We start from the raw sequence: 17,628 nt of genomic DNA, 5'->3' as shown, positions 1-17,628 counted from the left end.
GTAACTCCATCAGTGTCCGACTCCAGTTTGAACAATGTAAGGCTGAACACCGTTACTGACAATCGTCATTTTGGCTGCGTAAGATTCTCCAGCTTTGTTGTTGTTGAGCAAGCTGTTAAAGCTCTTTTGGAAAGCAGGCTGGGAGCAGCAGCTCATTTGCATTTAAAGGGACACACACAAAAATGCTGTGTTTTTGCTCATATCCAAATAAAGGCAAATCTATAATAAATGATCTGTGGGGTATTTTGAGCTGAAACTTCACAGAGAAATTTTGGGGACACCAGAGACTAATATTACATCTTGTAAAAGGGGCATTATAGGTCAATTTTTTACATTTTTTAATTTTTTTCACTTTTTTTTTTTTTTTTTTTTAAATCACTTTATTATTGTTTGGACTCCAGTCTTGAATCTGCATCACTCACTTCAGCAATATCACTGTTCCCCAGATCTGACCATCTACAAAATAACAAATTTGTTTATAATTACCAAACAAACATAGATTTCTTCATATTATGTCATAAAAAAAAAAAAAGGCAGTTGAAGACAGAGTGTGTGTGTTTCATATGTCTGTGACTCATCCTGTGGGATTCCCATGAGTCAAAAAACAACAACAGTAACACACATTGGACGGAGATCAACACACTTCTCCTGCTCATCTCCACAGCAGCTACGGCAAAAAAAAAAAAAAATCCCCATCTGCCATCTGTGGTTGGAGACCGCCACTGAAAAAATCTCTGAATCTGCGTCCCAGTCATGCCTCACGTAATAGACGCTACTGGAAAACAAATACTCACAGTAGCCACCTGCACTGCCGTTAGTATTTACAGCTGAGACGAGAAGACAACCTGAGCGTCTGATTTGGCCTGACTCGGTCTATAGATGAGACGACAAAACATCACAGCAGACACTCATGTTTGTTTTAATTAAATGCACTACTTCACTGACAGAAACGCAGATGGACAAAAGAATCGGATTTGCATTCTTAATCAAAACGAGGCGTGCGACAGAATAAACAGATTTGACGCTTTGCGGGAAAACAAACTCAAGCTGTGGTCGTGCTTTAATTGTCAGAAAATGCATCTATAGTATAGCCGAAATCCTGAAACTTCTTCTTCCTCTCTGTGTTCATTACATAGCAGGCCATTTTGTGTATCTGCAGACGTGTGGCTCTAAAACCTGCTCTGATTGGATGGAGGCCAGACGGGATGTTTTGGCTGGGCAGTATTAAATGTGTAAGCATAAGATCTCTGAGTTCCTGCGGCTCTAGACAGATCAGACACGAGCAGCTTCAGTTAAACACTAGCTCTGTTCCAAACCCTCGGAGCTTCACTGCTGCTTACTGTCTACATAGGCAGCATTTTCTTAATGAAATGCAACTGATTTTAATTGCTTGGGAAGCAACTCCATTAAAATCATGTAACGTGCACAAGCGGGTTATCTACAGCCTCAACCACTCTCTATTCAGATATGCAGATGTGAATTTCATTGTTAAAGTGCATTATTGTGTTAAGCTATTAGTCAACCTCAAGGGGGTGATAGAGTTTCCTTCGTATTATAGCTAATTCTAGCATCTTGCTAAGCTAACTACTCAAAACAGTGTTTCACATGTTACTACTAGTTAATGCAATATATAACATGAACTAACTTGAAGTTGTTAAAATATCATTTTGAAATGTATCGTAAAGAATTTCCAATCATTTAATAAACACACATACATACAACCCAAAAAAAACAAACAAAACAAAAAACAGTACAATAGCATTTATTGATGAATCATGCACAATAAGAACATAAAAAACTCTAATGAATTTAAATCCATATTTGTCACATGATGCAAGAGACAAATTATATTAGGCATTCTTCCTAGCCTCGCTCGGGAAGAAGACACACTCTGTCAGTTTAAATCTAGACTAAAAACACATCTCTTTAACCTGGCATACACATAACACATTATCGCATTTCTGTAATTCACATCCGTTATAGGATTGTTTGGCTGCATAAGTTAGGTCAACCTGAACTGGGAACACTTCCTATAACACCCAATGTACTTACAGTATTACATCATAAGAAGAATGGCATCTATGCTATAGATGTATTAGTCTCTCTGTTTATCCTGAGGTTACCGTAGTCGGCTGTTTACCGGTCCATATCCAGATCAGATGGTGGACTTGGACCTAGACACGACCACAGTGCAGCCCTGAATGTCAGCAGAGACCCTGTCAACTAAACAATCCCCTGTGAAGGCCTTATCAACACGACATCCTCAGCAAAGACCACAAGAACCAGAAAAGTCCTCTGCACAGACCTATGACCAGCTTCTCCATATTGGCGTGAGGAATCCGATCTTCAAGCAAAAGGAACTGGATGAAATATTTGAACACTACTGATCCACAATCTGATTTCTGACTTGTGATGCAAACTGAATCATAATCACACCCTGTTTGTTCATTGGCCGGAGGAGAACTGGTGCACTGACTGAGCTTGGTTTCTCCCATGGTTTTTTTCTCCATTCTGTCACCTGCTGGAGTTTGGGTTTCTTGCCACTATTGCCTCTGGAGTGCTTAGATGGGTAAACTTAATATTCAACATTAATTATTATTGATTTGACTGCACTGACACTATTGGATGAGAACTGAACTGAACTGGACGATGACAACACTGTTTTTCTGCAGAAGTGCTTTATAGATGAAATTAACTTATATAATTAAATAATTAAATTTAATTTAAATTTAATAATTGATGATCTTTACAATGGAACTGACTCAACTTCAGCTGAACAATGACACTATTTTCTTTTAGAGCTGCTGTAGAGCCGAAATGAACCTGTTATCACTTTGAAACAATCTGTATTATATAAAGCGCTATATAAATAAAGGTGACTTGACTTAATTTAATGGTTCTTATACTGTACAAACTGTATATTCTATCCCCTACCTCTAAACACAACACTCACAGAAAAATGTCTCCATTCTTACATTTTCAAAAAACATAATTTAGTATGATTTATAAGCTGTTTTCCTTGAAGGTTTACCACGACCACACGACCACACGACCACACACACACACACACACACACACACACACACACACACACACACCCCTATTGCCTCTCCAAAGGGTGAAGTAGTGGGGCTCTGGAAGTGAGATGAATTGAAGAAATGTCAGATGGGTTCAAACGTGACCCCATTGGCTGGGTCAGCCCGAATAAAATCAATATGTTTGAGCCGCAGACCTCAGGAACTTCAGATTTCAATTAAAACTCCTCCAATAGTTTTGGTCATGTGATCACTCCTGACCCCATTGATATCCCATTTTCTAAGAACCCAGGTGTTTGTGTGACTACGTGGACTACATTGTAACAGGTCTAGCATCATTTGTTTGCAAATGCCACGTGGTTTGATATTGCGATGACATTCATATACGTCTAAGAGAAATTTGAGTTTCCAAATACGCATTGCATGAAGAATCAAAAAGCCATAATAGTGTATACTACCCCTCACACACATACAAACTCTAAACTACATAAGTATCTAAAACTGTGTGTGAAACCAATGAGAAACACAATGCTTCACAGGTTTGTTAGGCTAATGTGTGCCGTCCGTGAGCACTAATCCCATTATTTGTATTCTGAGCCAGTGCTAACTGCTTGTGTGACCCCAACTCTTCTCAAGGACACTTCTCTATATGTGCCAAACACCTACAATGGAGCGGGATTTACCTGGGAGAATTCTGGGTAATGCAGACCACAGAATCCCCTAATGACCCAGACAGTGGACAGCAGCCGTTGAGGTCAGCGACCTCGGCTAGATGCCTCTGGTGTCCTGAGAGCCCTGCGGCTGAATTAAACTCAACACATTTCACAGCAGAAAAAGTGGTGAAAAATAATCATTATATAACTATGGTATTATATATATGGATAAATAGAACTAAAACATTTTTAAAGCTACAGGATATTGCATTATTTTTGAAAAATATTTTGCCATTTGATGCCATTTTGAGATCTGTTCAAAACTGTCCATAGAGAGTTCATGCCTTCAAATACAGAACACTAATATCTCATCAAAGACAGTAGTTTATACAGTAAATATTTTAAGAATATGTCAAGAAACATTCACTCAAATTAAAGCTGAAGGCTTGACAATGAGTGAGTGTAATGGTGCAACATTACCACTTGTAAAAAAATTAATTAATTAATAATAATAATAATAATAATAATAATAAAAAACACACAGGTTACGACCAGCAAAAAATACTTTGGGTAGTAAATGATCTCAATTAACTGCCATTGGCAGAAATGGAGCCACTTTCTTTTGATTTACAGCTCTTTTCAGAACACAAGCCTCATCTGACAGCATTTCTTTTTGAATATGTGTTTGTGTACAGTAGAGTGTGTGTATGCATCAAAGGCAGCTGTGCATGTGAATGTGTGCGTATGTGCTGGAGGTTTTACTCTGGTCTGACAGGGGTAGATTCAGAGGCCTTGTGGAAAAGAGCTCTATTTGCATTTCAAATGTCACCCGCAGCAGCAGACACCTGTTAAAGGCTAGAGGAGAATCCACACAAATCAAAGGTCTGACCCTGCGGGAGAGCCCGGATCACCCTGCCCATAGGCGACTGCTGCTCTGGACGCCCTGAGACGCCCACTGCAGCCCTGCGCTGGGACGATACGCTCCTCACACAATGTTCTCAGTCTATCATCTTCACATGCAGCACTGCCAAAGGTTAATTCTGATGTTTTTTTTCCTTTATTTATTGTATCTTATTCTTTTTATCAATGTTTAATGCCACATCTCTTGTTTCACAGATGTATGTTGGCATACATTATACTAGTTTTTTTGAATGCCAAATCTGTCTGTCTGTTAAATGTAAATTATTACTGTTTTATATATATATATATATATATATAAAATTAGATAATCTACTACTGCTAATATACTAATAATCAAAATAAATAACAAATACAATCATGAAGACTTTCTGAAATATGAAGTGAAGAATACACACCTCCGATTTAAAATGTATTTCCTATGTTAGCCACTAGATGAATGGAAAATATATTAAAGAATACGAAAGAATTGCTCTTTTAAAACTGAAAATGAACTGAAAAAAAAACTAAGAATCAAATAATCAATAATCTAAAACTAATAATCAATAAAACTAATAATCAAACTAAAAACTAATAATCAAAATAAATGAATACAATCATGAAGACTTTCTTAAATATGAAGTGTACACACACCTCCAATTTAAAATGTATTTCCTATGTTAGCCACTAGATGAATGGAAAATATATAAAAGAATGATGAAAGAATCGCTCCTTTAAAACTGAATATGAACTGAAAACTAAAAATGAATAGGTTAAAGAATCTGTAACTAAAAGCAGTGCGGCGAGTGATGTGCTGTCTGTGCCAAAGCCGATTGGACAGATGTCACAGGCGCACGCGTCTGTTTCCAAATTCATCTCATTGCAAATGAAGCTTGAATCGTTTTCTTTTATTAATGCACAAACAGGGGGCTTCTTTTCATGCTCATCAAAAGCCTCTTGTTGACAAACAGCAGGATTACGATCTTCAAGAAAAATACCGCCGTGTTTACCGCTTTATTGCCGGCGTGTCATGCCCTTGAGAGAGAGAGAGAGATGGAGGGAAAACACGCTCTCCCCTCTGCACTGCCAGATATTTAAAATAGGCTGTTGATAACACAATTTACTCTGCAGGTTGAGCAGATGAAAAAAGTGACATCATAGGCAGAAATGGGGGGGGGAGCGTAGAGGCAGGACACACAAACATGAGGGAGGTGACAGGAGGTGAAACGCTTGACTCCACCTTAAACACAGCTCAACCTGCCATTCGTTCAGAGAGAAAAAAAAACAAGAAGGAGAACAAGAGGGAGATTTTGTGTCCAAAGTAGGACTGCAATACCCGGAGAAAGAACTATTAGCATTCTACCCAGTGTTTTACTTAATCTTTACAATTTGGCAACCATGCACATGCGCTCTTTCTACACTGTGAAAGCTCTGCCGATGTTCTTCTGAAAACACAGACAAACAAGTAAGCTGGAGTTTATCGATCTCCATTGAGATATTCTGCTTAAATGAAAGTGTCATTCAGTCAGTCTGTGCTCTGTCACGAGCCGCTTGAGATGTTTGCTGCGACTAAATCTGCGATTAAAGCTTCTCAGTGATGAACTGTAATAAATCCAAACATGGATCTCGCATATGTTGTTTGCGATTGTGGTTGCTGAATTTGCTGTTGTTGCAATAGAAAAACATTAAAGTAATTTGGAATTTTTTGAATTAATATTAGGAATTTCACTGTTTTAATTTTTGAGAGAAGTTTCTTGTTTTACCAGTTTTTATAATGTATAGAGTGCATTCATTTAAACGATAGCCTATAATAAATCAGGAAACTAAATGAGGTAAAATAAACCATGACATTGTCTTGATTTGTGCTTATGTCAAATAGAGGTCGACCGATATGTGTTTTTCAGGGCCGATAGCGCTGATAGGCCGGACTCGTGACTCCCAACAAATCAGTTGAGCGGTGGGCGGAGCTTGCTCTAGGCCACAGAGTGGTGAGTTCCGACAGAGGTTGCTGCATCTGAGCCAAACAGTGCGTTTAAAAATTAAATTATTTTATCGGCAAATCAGTTTTGAAAATGACTGATAACCATAAAAATGCTTAATATCAGCGCCGATAATCGGTTGACCCCTAATGTGAAAGTGCAATAATTCTGATGAAACGAAAAAATAAATTTAGCAAATGACAACAATGCTTGCAATTATAATCTTGAGCAAAATAATCATTATTATCAATTTAACCATTATGCAGCATGATGAAAAATTGAAAAAGTTTTCATTCACTAAAACTAGACTAAAATTCTCAGACATTTTTAGTCGACTAAAACTTGACTAAACAAAAACAGGACAAGGTTGACTAAATATGACAAAAAGCGAAAAGAACATTTAACACAGTACTAAGGCTAAATTAAAAAATAGCTGACAAAATTAACACCACTTACAAAACACCAGTGTTCTCTCTCAAAATTATAGAGTTCCCCCGAAAAATGCAATTGCACTGAAATATAGTTTTTCCTCCAACCTCATATTATTTCCAGCATAAAAGTTTAAAGTTTTAAGTTTTACGTTAAAAGTTTAACTTAAGTTTTAAGTTAACAGAGAATGCAACATCTTTGAAATATAATTTTTCCTCTCAACTCTTTTTTTTTAATCATCATCTGACTGGGTGTAAAACACACCTTTTATCCTTAAAAATAAGCCCCACAAACTTGTTGTACAGTATGTGTCTCCAGCCCTCATCATTTATAAATGAAGCTCTGGTGTTAGAAGACAGACCGCGGTGCCCTTTATCTGATTGTGAAGCACATCTTTAATGATTCTGTGTATACACAAATAAATCTCAGCGTCAGACCAACCGCCTAACCATTAAAGACCCTCTCGCTCACTCCCGCCAAGAAATTACCACTCAAACACACACACACTTTGAGTCTGCCAGTGTGAAATTTCTGCCTGGCTAGAAAAAAGAAAAAGAAAACGCCACGAAAAGGACAAAACCACAAATGTGGAACTTCAATTAATTTAAAGCTCCAATCAGCAAAGAATAAATCCTTGGCAGATCTAATTACTGAAGCTCTCGGAAGACCCAGGCCGACCAGCCAATCTCCCTCATGTTTGAACAGCTTGATGAACTCGGGGACTGATGGATATCAAGTCATTTTGTTTAATTTATAAATGGATTTTCCCCTAATACTTAAATTATCATCAGTACAACACAATGAAAATGGGAACATTTGGAAGGCAAAGTCTATAAGAGCCCTGAAAGGAATTCCAATGAGGAATGTCACCTCTTTTCATCCCTGCTATACAATTCGTCTAATTAAATTCGGGAGCAGGGTAAGCCTGTGTTACAGTGCTGCCGTCACACGGGCCGCCCCTGGAGAGTTTGGGCCAAGAGGAAGACACTCATCAGGCATATCATGTCACACATGCCATTAATCTTTTGGCATCCTAAGGTCCACTCACAGTTTCTGAGCGTCAAATCGACCGCTGGTTGCCACATATACAGTAGTAGATACAGTATACTACAGACTTCAGAAAGCAACATGGTTTTCAGCATAAATAAAAAATAAAAATAAAAAAAGAGCATAAATCTGGAGAACACTGGATGAAAACATTTGAAGCATAACTCAAAGCAACTACTAAACTACTAAATCCAAGGGGTCGTTTACACAACACCATTTTCAACTAAAAACAGAAAACTTTGGTTACACTTTATTTTACAGTGCTGTAATTACATTGTAATTACTTAAATAAGTACTAAGTAATATTAATTAACTAAATGTACTTACTATAGAGTTACAGTTAGGGTTGGGGTTTGGTTTAGGGTTAGTTACTTGTATTTATGCATAATTTACTATTGTTACTATAGTAAGTACATGTAGTAACGTGTAACTACAGTACTGTAAAATAAAGTGTTACCAAAACTTTTTATGCGGTTTGGCCTTTCATTTACACAACAACAGTGTTTTGGGGTCCGGAAAACGCAATTTTTTTAAAAGTGCATACCGTCATTGTCTCTGTGTAAACTCTGTGCATGTGTTTAAAATAAATAAAATAAAATAATATATAAAAAAAAATATATAATAATAATAATAATATAAATAAAGAATGAAAAAATAAAAAATAAAATAAAATAAAATAAAATTGCAAAAAGTGCAAAAACAAACTAGGGAGATTACTACATAAAACACAAAAACAGTGACAAGTCTACGATGTTTAACCTTTAACGTGATCTTACCTGGCTCAGGTGTCTCAGAGTGAGAGGAAGAAGAGGCAGAGCTGGCCCCGTCCTCAGCCCCGCCGCCCTGAGACAGCAGCCCTCTCCCCGGTGGAAGCTTCATGCCCAGCTGCTCGGCCATCTCCACATGATCGCCCGGGTGAACGTAGTCAAACACGCTGCTGCCCGTCAGTTCTACCTGCAACAGCACAAACACAAGCAAAAGGCCTGTATTAGTTATCTGGGTTAAAACGAGCATGAAACGAAGTCTTTATTGTTAACTAAAACTAAAAATTACTTGTTTTTAACTGAAAAAAAAAAAAACACATAATATTAGATGAAAAAATTAAACTAAAAAAATTAGAAATGTTGCCTTGGCAACTAACTGAAATAAAATAAGTTGTAGTTGAAGTAATAAAATTATTAAAAATGAAATAAAACAGAAATAAAACATAGCGCAAAGAAAAACTGAAACTACAACTAAAAACATAACTGAAAATATAAAAATAAAATAAAAAATATTAATAAAATGTTATTGTTTTCTTATTTATATTACATTTATATGTATTTTTTTAATCACTTTTATCAAATGTGATCATGTATACATATCAGCATGTACCCTGGGAATCAAACCCGTGACCTTGTTGTTGCTTGCGCAATATCCTACTAGTTGAGCTACAGCTACTGCATAATACATTGCGCAACAGATTATTATTTTATATACACTCACATAGTTAAAATGCCATGAAACTTTGATTCATATATGATCTGTTTCGCATTATATAAAGTCTTTTATGTCTTATTCATGAAGGTTTGTGTATGAAGTATTCCCCATTATCTTTCATAGTGAGTTTAATGTGCTTTTCTGTAACTGTAGTGCAGCTAAAAGCACTTGTGCTCTTTAAAAATTTTACTTCAGTCCTCCCTGGAGAGGTTTCCCTCTGCCCGAGACACAACTTAATGCTCTTTAGGGGAGATAGAGCTCGTCCAAATAATCAAATAATTAGCGTGTGCTTGTCTAACCTTTAAACACGCTAATTTACTAAGCGGGGGAGAAACGGATTTACTGTTGCTAACTGGGGATGACAAGAAAAAAAATAACAACAGGCATTTAAAGTATCTGTGGCTCTGGTGCTTCTTAAATATGCAATTGTTGTGTTTCAGTAACACTGGTGCTGTTCTGTGATCAGGTCCACGTCTACAGGGACCTGCGGATTACATGAGAATAATCCCTTTAATGTCCTATCCCTCAAAGCTGTTTAGTACTTCAGAAATTATTATTCCAAGCAGAAACAATTAATAAAGAGACAGACCGTTGATACAGACACGGGCTTGTGTTATTTTGGCACAATGCTGGAACTGTAAAACAGAATAATGCAGTGTATTAATTGTTCAAGTAAGATTTAGGATATTTCTGCTATATCTCTGACTTCTGCCCTATGCTTCAAATGTATGCAGCTATTCGATAGTCAGAAGGTGATGCACGAGCTCTATGAGTACATTTATCAACAGGCAAGAACATGTCATGTAATTTTTTTCTGGAAACGTGTATAAAAGTAAATTATAGAAGCTTGTTTCCGCCACTGAATAAAAAGTAATTGTGACTTTTTATCTCGTAATTTTGACTGTATAACATGCAATTGCGACTTTTTTCTCTCGCAATTGCGAGTTTATATCTTGTAATTCTGACTTCTTTTCTCAGAACTGTGAGATATAAACTCACAATTGCGAGTTATTTCCAATTTCGAGGAAAAAATACTTTTTTTTTCTCAGAATTGTAAATTTATATCTCACAATTCTGAGTTTATAACTCGCAATTGCGTGTTATAAAGTCAGAATTGCGAGATATAAACTCGCAATTACCTTTTTTATTTTTATTCTGTGGTGGTAACAAGCTTCCATAGGAAACTGAATGCTAAGTTGATTAAAATAAAATGAAATAAAATAAAATAATTCTTTTAGAAAAATTTGAAATCTGAAATTAAAAATGTTTGTTTAAATACCAAAAATTCCTAAAACTAAAACTAGAATAAAAAAATTTATGAAAGCTAATTAAAAATATAAAAATTACAAAAAAAAAAGAGAGACAAAATTATTAAAACTTTAACTAAAATTAAAATGAACACTGAAAATATAAAAAATAAAAGCTAAATTAAAATATTAATAAATACTATAACAGTATATAAATAAATAAAAAGTACCACAACAGGAAAACCAAACCAGGGGAAATTACTATGCAAAAACAAAAACAAAACAAAACAAAAAACAAACCCAAGGTTGCAGGTTAAGTCAATAACTATCCAAAATAAATCATCCAAGGGTCTATGTGTATCCAAGAGCAGAATATTCACAGGAATGCATACTGAAGGATTTTATGAGCAACTCTACAGCTTAAATAGAACAAACAAACAGCAATAATCACAGAAAACCCATGAAAACAGAAACCAAAACAACTGTGCAACAGGACCACCAACTGTCTGTTTCTCGAGCTCTCTTTGTCTTTTTCTTACTGTTTGGCCTTTCAAACACTAGAAACCAAATAGCACATCTGATTTTCTCTTCTTTTCTTTTTCTTCTTTTTTTTTTTTTTTTTGTCCCTGAGCATCAAAAAGCTGCAGGCACAACCCAAGTAAGACTTTCTGTATCTTTCTCTGAAAGACTAACATTCCGCCTATATCCAGTAGACCAAAAAATTGAGGATTCTTTTTGAAGAACTAATGAGTTGGGGTTGAGATTTTCAATCTTATAGACAACTGGAGTCCAATCCCAACAAAAAGAAGAAACAAGCCATTCACTTATTCACAGTAGCCCTTGACTTCCATATAGGAAAAAAAATACTTTGGAAGTCAATGGCTACTGTCAACTCTCTGGTTACCAACATTCTTCAAAATATCTTCTTTTGTGTTCAACAGAAGAAAGAAACTCATACAGGTTTGGAACAACTTGAGGGTGAGTAAATGATGAGAGAATTTTCATTTTTGGGTGAACTATCCCTTTAATGTTAATCTCAACATTCACTACTACATTTTTAAGATTAAACGTTGTATCTGGTAACATTAGCTAAAGAACTGTGAACTAACATGAACTTTTTTTTTATTAACTAACACCAACAAAGATTAATAAATGCTGTAAAAATATATTGCTGATTGTTAATGTTACTCAATGCATTAACTAATGTTAACAAATGAGACCTTGTTGTAAACTGTTACCATTTATTTTATATAATATTTACAAAAATGCACTAAAAATATAAAACAAAAAAGTGCACTAGCTGGTACCAATAATCACAAAAAGGTCAAATATCAACAAATAAATAATTTACAATAGGACCACAAATGTCCATTTTGACTTTCATGTTGATTTTAAAGTTTAACAAAAATTCCAAGTGACTATGGGTAGAAATACATTACAATAAGTGCTTAAAATATCTATTTCCATACAAAGATTAAATGTAAAGTTATCTCTCTTTCACATGCCGGAGCGGACAAACCTTTTGTGTCAATTATAATTCATGAACATGGCCCTGCTGACTATTTTAACAGTATTAGAATGAGCCCACTTTTCAGCACAAGTGGCTGCACAAAGCACTCGTCTTGCCTTAATCTCTGTGATGCGAAGATGGGCGAACAGTGCGCAGGGAAAATAATATCGGCTCTAATATTCATCGTGTGGCGGTCGGTGCGGTAAAGTGTTGTCTGTAACAAGAGACCAGCAGATTATGCTCTGTGATTGCAGAAAGGACACTTGGATTACAGAAGGAGGTTTTGCATTGTAAATGAGGCCTGGCTCGCTGGAGTGGGGCCACGGACGGAGCCCACCAGCAACATGCTTATTTTGTAGAAGGTCACTCAATAAGAGTCCACCCCCCCACTCCCTCCCCCTCTGGCTTATTAAGACTGACTGGCATGCATTAATGAAATCACCTGATTTTACAAACATGAAGAGAGAGAGGAAATGGAGAAGAAAGGAAAAAAAACCTGACGTTATGCTTGAGTTTAAAGAAGGAAGCCCTTAATTATCAAGGTTTCAGAAATGTCAGCTATCGCCTATTAACTGTTCTGCTCTATCAAAGCTATAATACCCAGCTGTCAAATTTCATCACGTGATGGGCGGTTTCTTTCTGTTTCTTATGCTTAATTTTCTCTTTCCTGTGGGCGGAGCCAAAACTCCACTGACCCCAGCTAAAATGTTTGGTTGTGTTGTGCCTGGTTATCAGGATCAACTGAACTCTGGTTTTTCAAAAATATGTGAAGTTCTTGGTATAGACTCTTTATAACACGTCTAAGAGTTTTACACATCCGGTCCGTTATTGTAGGGACATGGACTTTACATTTCCACTCCTCTAACATGCCGCTAAACAAAGCGGACTGTGATTGGATGCTTTACATGTTGGTCAGATGTCGTCTTGGGTGGTCCTTGGTCAATGAAAGCTGCCATGGAGTCCAGACCTTGAAGTTGAGGAAATGGTGTAAATAAACAATAAACAGTTTTAAACTGGATTATAAGTTAAATTTTATTGGGCTGTTTCTTTATTATAAAGTTCTGCTAATATACTTGCACACTAAAAATATAAATAACTATATTTTTCTTTATTTTTAAGTTAATAAATCTAATATTTTATTTTATACTATATTTTTGTTTTGAAGTTCCAAATAAATATAAATAACTATATTTTACTTAATTTTTAATAAATCTAATATTTTAATTAAAATTTCAAATAAATATAAATAGCTGTATATATTATTTTATTTTATAAAACATTTTAAATGTTAAACATTAAACTAAACTATGGAAGCTTGTTTCCGCCACTAAATAAAAAAAATAAAAAAGGTAATTGCGACTTTTTATCTCACAATTCTGACTTTTTTTCTTGCAATTGCGAGTTTATATCTCACAATTATGTCTTTATTTCTCAGAATTGCAAGATTTAAACTCGCAATTGAGTTTAAAAGTTATAAAGTCAGAATTGCGTGATATAAAGTCAGATTCGCAATTCTTTTTATTACACAATTCTGACTTTATATAAAGTCTTTATATACTTTATATAATTATATATATAATTGCGAGTTATAAAGTCAAAATTGTAAGATTTAAACTCGCAATTCTGAGAAAAAACATCCGTCTTTTTTCCCCCTCACAATTGCACATTATAACACGCAATTGCAAGTTTATATCTCAAAAATTTTGACATTATTACTCACAATTCTGACTTTATATCACGCAATTCTGACTTTATAACTTTTAATTGTGAGTTTATATCATGCAATTCTGAGGAAAAAATGTCTTTGAGAATTGTGAGATAAAAAGTCGCAATTACCTATTTTATTTTAAATTTCATGGCGGAAACAAGCTTCCATACTAAACAAAACGAAAGTTTGTGACATTTTAATTTATTTTAAAAGTAAGTAATAAGTATGAGGTCTTGAATTTTAATGACACAGATTCATACTGATACATGAGGTCCATCTGGCTCTCTTCTGCACATTTTGCCCCCTCTTTAAAAAATTCAATCCTTCTCCTGTTTAATGATTGAGCTGCTCTAGAAGCACTGACCCTCCCCCTTCACCCCACCCCTTCTGCCCAAGCCCCACCCTCTCTCATTTCTCTGTCTCTGCATAAAAGCAAGCATTGCCTCTTTTTACTCCAGCGGTCTCTATTGCCCTGCTCTGTGAAGCTGAAGAGGCATGTCAAGTGTCACTGAACCCCTCCAAACGGCAACAGGAAGCTGCCAGCTCTCGTCTCTCACATTATGACACAATTACTCGCTGGCATCAAACACGTGCCGCCATGGCTCTCACCTCACGCTCCCTGCCAGTTAACCTGTTTGGAGTCCAGGAACATTTTGGCCCCGTCCATGCATGCAAATCCACAATCATGACTCACTCTTCAGATAAAACGAACGTTGCAAGTGCTGATGTGAGATAGCAAAGATCTGATGGTTGAAATGACCGCTAGCTTTTGAGCTTTGGCCCTCATGTTGCTCATAAATTGCTTCTGATTTTTAAAACGTTTGTATGCACACACTACCATAGATTTTTAAATTCAATTTTAAGTTCAACTTACTGAAAATAATCAAATATAGCAAATATGGGAAAAGTGTTCTAAACAGCAATGTGTATAAAAGTGTAAAAATGTGTACTGTATATAAAAACTCTCCTGCTTGTATTTAATCAAAATTTTACTGTTTTTCTGTGTAATACAAGCAGTGCCACTATTAAAAACCTAAACATGGGAAAGATATGAACATAAAATTCCTCTGGGAGGAAAAAACACATTAAACACATTTGAGGGGAGGGAGAAATTCCTTTCAGTTCCTTAAAATGTCAGTGACTTTAAAAAAGTATTAATCAAATAAATTGATGTTGGCTGGAGGGTTCAGAATTAATTAACGCATTTAACACAAATGTGCTAAATGGAACATTATACATTTCATAGCATGTAATTACTCTTTTAATAAATGATTCATGTTATATTCCCATCAATTGATAACACTTGTGAATCATAAAGCAATTCAGCAAGAGCTTGTCTGGACCCCGAGATAGAGCTTGTGGGGTTCAAATTATTGGTCCTTCTGTTTTTGTTCCAGCTGAGAACTAACACTGCCGATTAAATTATGCAAACCCTGCCTCACAGATAGCCAAGAGCTAAAGCCAAAAAAATCTGATGGGTTGTACAACAGAGCTGAATAAGAGAAGCACTCAACTATAAGAAAACTTTTGTTATAAAATATTACCAGTCTTTTATGTGAGAAACTTTTTCTTATAACTTCTTGCAACAAAATGAATAAAATATATATTAAATATGTAATATTATAAAAATGTAGGCCTATTAATAAATACATTCATAAATATAAGTATATATAAGTATTCATATATATATATATATATATATTAACATAGTACAAAATGGTATTAAAATTATGTGTAATTTTAATTTTAAAGTCGCTTTGTTATGAGAAAGAGAGTCCGGAAAAATGAATTTCATTGATGTCATTCGGAGTAACCAATATAAGGGGACCATTTTGGATCAAGTCATGCAGTCAGTATCATGTGACAGGATGTGACATCATTCAGACACCTGCAAAGGACCACATGGTCATGAAGCAAAGTAACTAACTCTCTTTTAACTATTTGAAAAATTCATGTTTTTACTTGCTCATACGCATGTCCCGAAACATCAGGTCATTCGGTACAACCGCTATAAAACATGGAAAATGTTGTAATATTTTAAAAACTTGTACTAAATATAAAATGTTTAATTGTCCTTTTGCTAACAAGCTAGATATCAGCCTGTTAGCACTGTTTGAAAATATCATCATAAGGTATAACCAAAAGTGTCATTCGGTAAAACTGAAATTTTGGTTAAACCGAATGACTTTTTTGGTGACAAATTTGTCCATCTTGTAAAAAATGACAAAAGCAGCTTTAATTGATTATAAAAACCACATAATTGTTAACACTTAATAAAACTTCCAAATTAATTATATCTCCATTATGGTTTATATATATATATATATATATATATATATATATATATATATATATATATATATATATATATATACATACTCAGTACAAATGAGTACACCCCTTTTGAAAAGTAACATTTTAAACAATATCTCAATGAACACAAAAACAATTTCCAAAATGTTGACAAGACTAAGTTTAATATAACATCTGTTTAACTTATAACATGAAAGTAAGGTTAATAATATAACTTAGATTACACATTTTTCAGTTTTACTCAAATTAGGGTGATGCAAAAGTGAGTACACCCCACAACAAAAACTACTGCATCTAGTACTTTGTATGGCCTCCATGATTTTTAATGAAAGCACCAAGTCAGGAGCATGGAATGAACAAATCTTTTTCCATTCTCCAAGAATAACGTCTTTTAGAGACTGGATGCTGGATGGAGAGTGATGCTCAACTTGTCTTTTCCCCATAGGTGTTCGATTGGGTTCAGATCAGGAGCCACTCAATCACTTTCACCCTGTTCTTCTTCAGAAATCCAACAGTGGCCTTAGATGTGTGTTTAGGATCATTGTCATGTTGGAAAAGTGCACGACGACCAAGGGCACGGAGTGATGGTAGCATCTTCTCTTTTAGTATAGAGCAGTACATCTGTGAATTCATGATGCCATCAATGAAATGCAGCTCCCCGACACCAGCAGCACTCATGCAGCCCCACATAAGGACACTGCCACCACCATGTTTCACTGTAGGCACCATGCATTTTTCTTTGTATTCCTCACCTTTGCGACGCCATACAGTTTTGAAGCCATCAGTTCCAAAAACATTTATCTTGGTCTCATCACTCCAGAGTATAGAGTCCCAGTAGTCTTCATCTTTGTCAGCATGGGCCCTGGCAAACTCTAGGTGGGCTTTTTTTTGCCTGGGCTTTAGGAGAGGCTTCTTTTGTGGACGGCACCCATGCATGCCAATCCTCTGCAGTGTACACCATATTGTGTCACGGGTAATAGTCACCCCAGTTTGGCTTTCTACTTCTTTAGATAGCTGCAGTGAACTTGCATGCCGATTTTCTTCAACCCTTCTCATCAGAAGACGCTCCTGTCAAGGTGTTAACGTCCGTGGACGAACTGGATGTCTCTGTGAGATGGTTGCAGTTCCATCTTTTTTAAATTTTTGTACCACTTTTGCTACAGTATTCTGACTGATAAGTAAAGCTTTGCTGATCTTCTTGTAGCCTTCACCTTTCTGGTGTGAAGAAATTATTTTCTTTCTCAGGTCTTGTGACATTTCTCTTCCATGTGGTGCCATTTCTGACAGCATGAAATGGGAAGGGGTTTCAACACCCTTTTATAGTCAACTGT

General features: G+C 35.7%; 1 protein-coding gene and 1 long non-coding RNA gene across 5 annotated transcripts in view; one reads left to right on the top strand and one right to left on the bottom strand.

Moving 5' to 3' along the window:
* The window catches only part of LOC127498800 (neuronal PAS domain-containing protein 3), a 325,272-nt gene that overhangs the window by 41,756 nt on the left and 265,888 nt on the right, over positions 1-17,628 (bottom strand). For all 4 annotated transcript variants that reach the window (XM_051868546.1, XM_051868547.1, XM_051868548.1 and 1 more), the window contains one exon: positions 8,817-8,994. In XM_051868546.1, coding sequence (XP_051724506.1) covers positions 8,817-8,994 — 178 coding nt within the window. The remainder of the gene's footprint in view (positions 1-8,816; positions 8,995-17,628) is intronic.
* Positions 5,765-8,966, top strand: LOC127498802 (uncharacterized). Its single transcript, XR_007925981.1, has 3 exons — positions 5,765-6,050; positions 6,490-6,573; positions 8,826-8,966. It is a non-coding gene; the product is annotated as an uncharacterized LOC127498802 (long non-coding RNA).

Source organism: Ctenopharyngodon idella, chromosome 17, assembly GCF_019924925.1.
Source record: "Ctenopharyngodon idella isolate HZGC_01 chromosome 17, HZGC01, whole genome shotgun sequence".
Classification (NCBI taxonomy): domain Eukaryota; kingdom Metazoa; phylum Chordata; class Actinopteri; order Cypriniformes; family Xenocyprididae; genus Ctenopharyngodon; species Ctenopharyngodon idella.
Note: the sequence above shows the minus strand (reverse complement) of the source record. Positions and strands in the feature narration are given on the sequence as shown.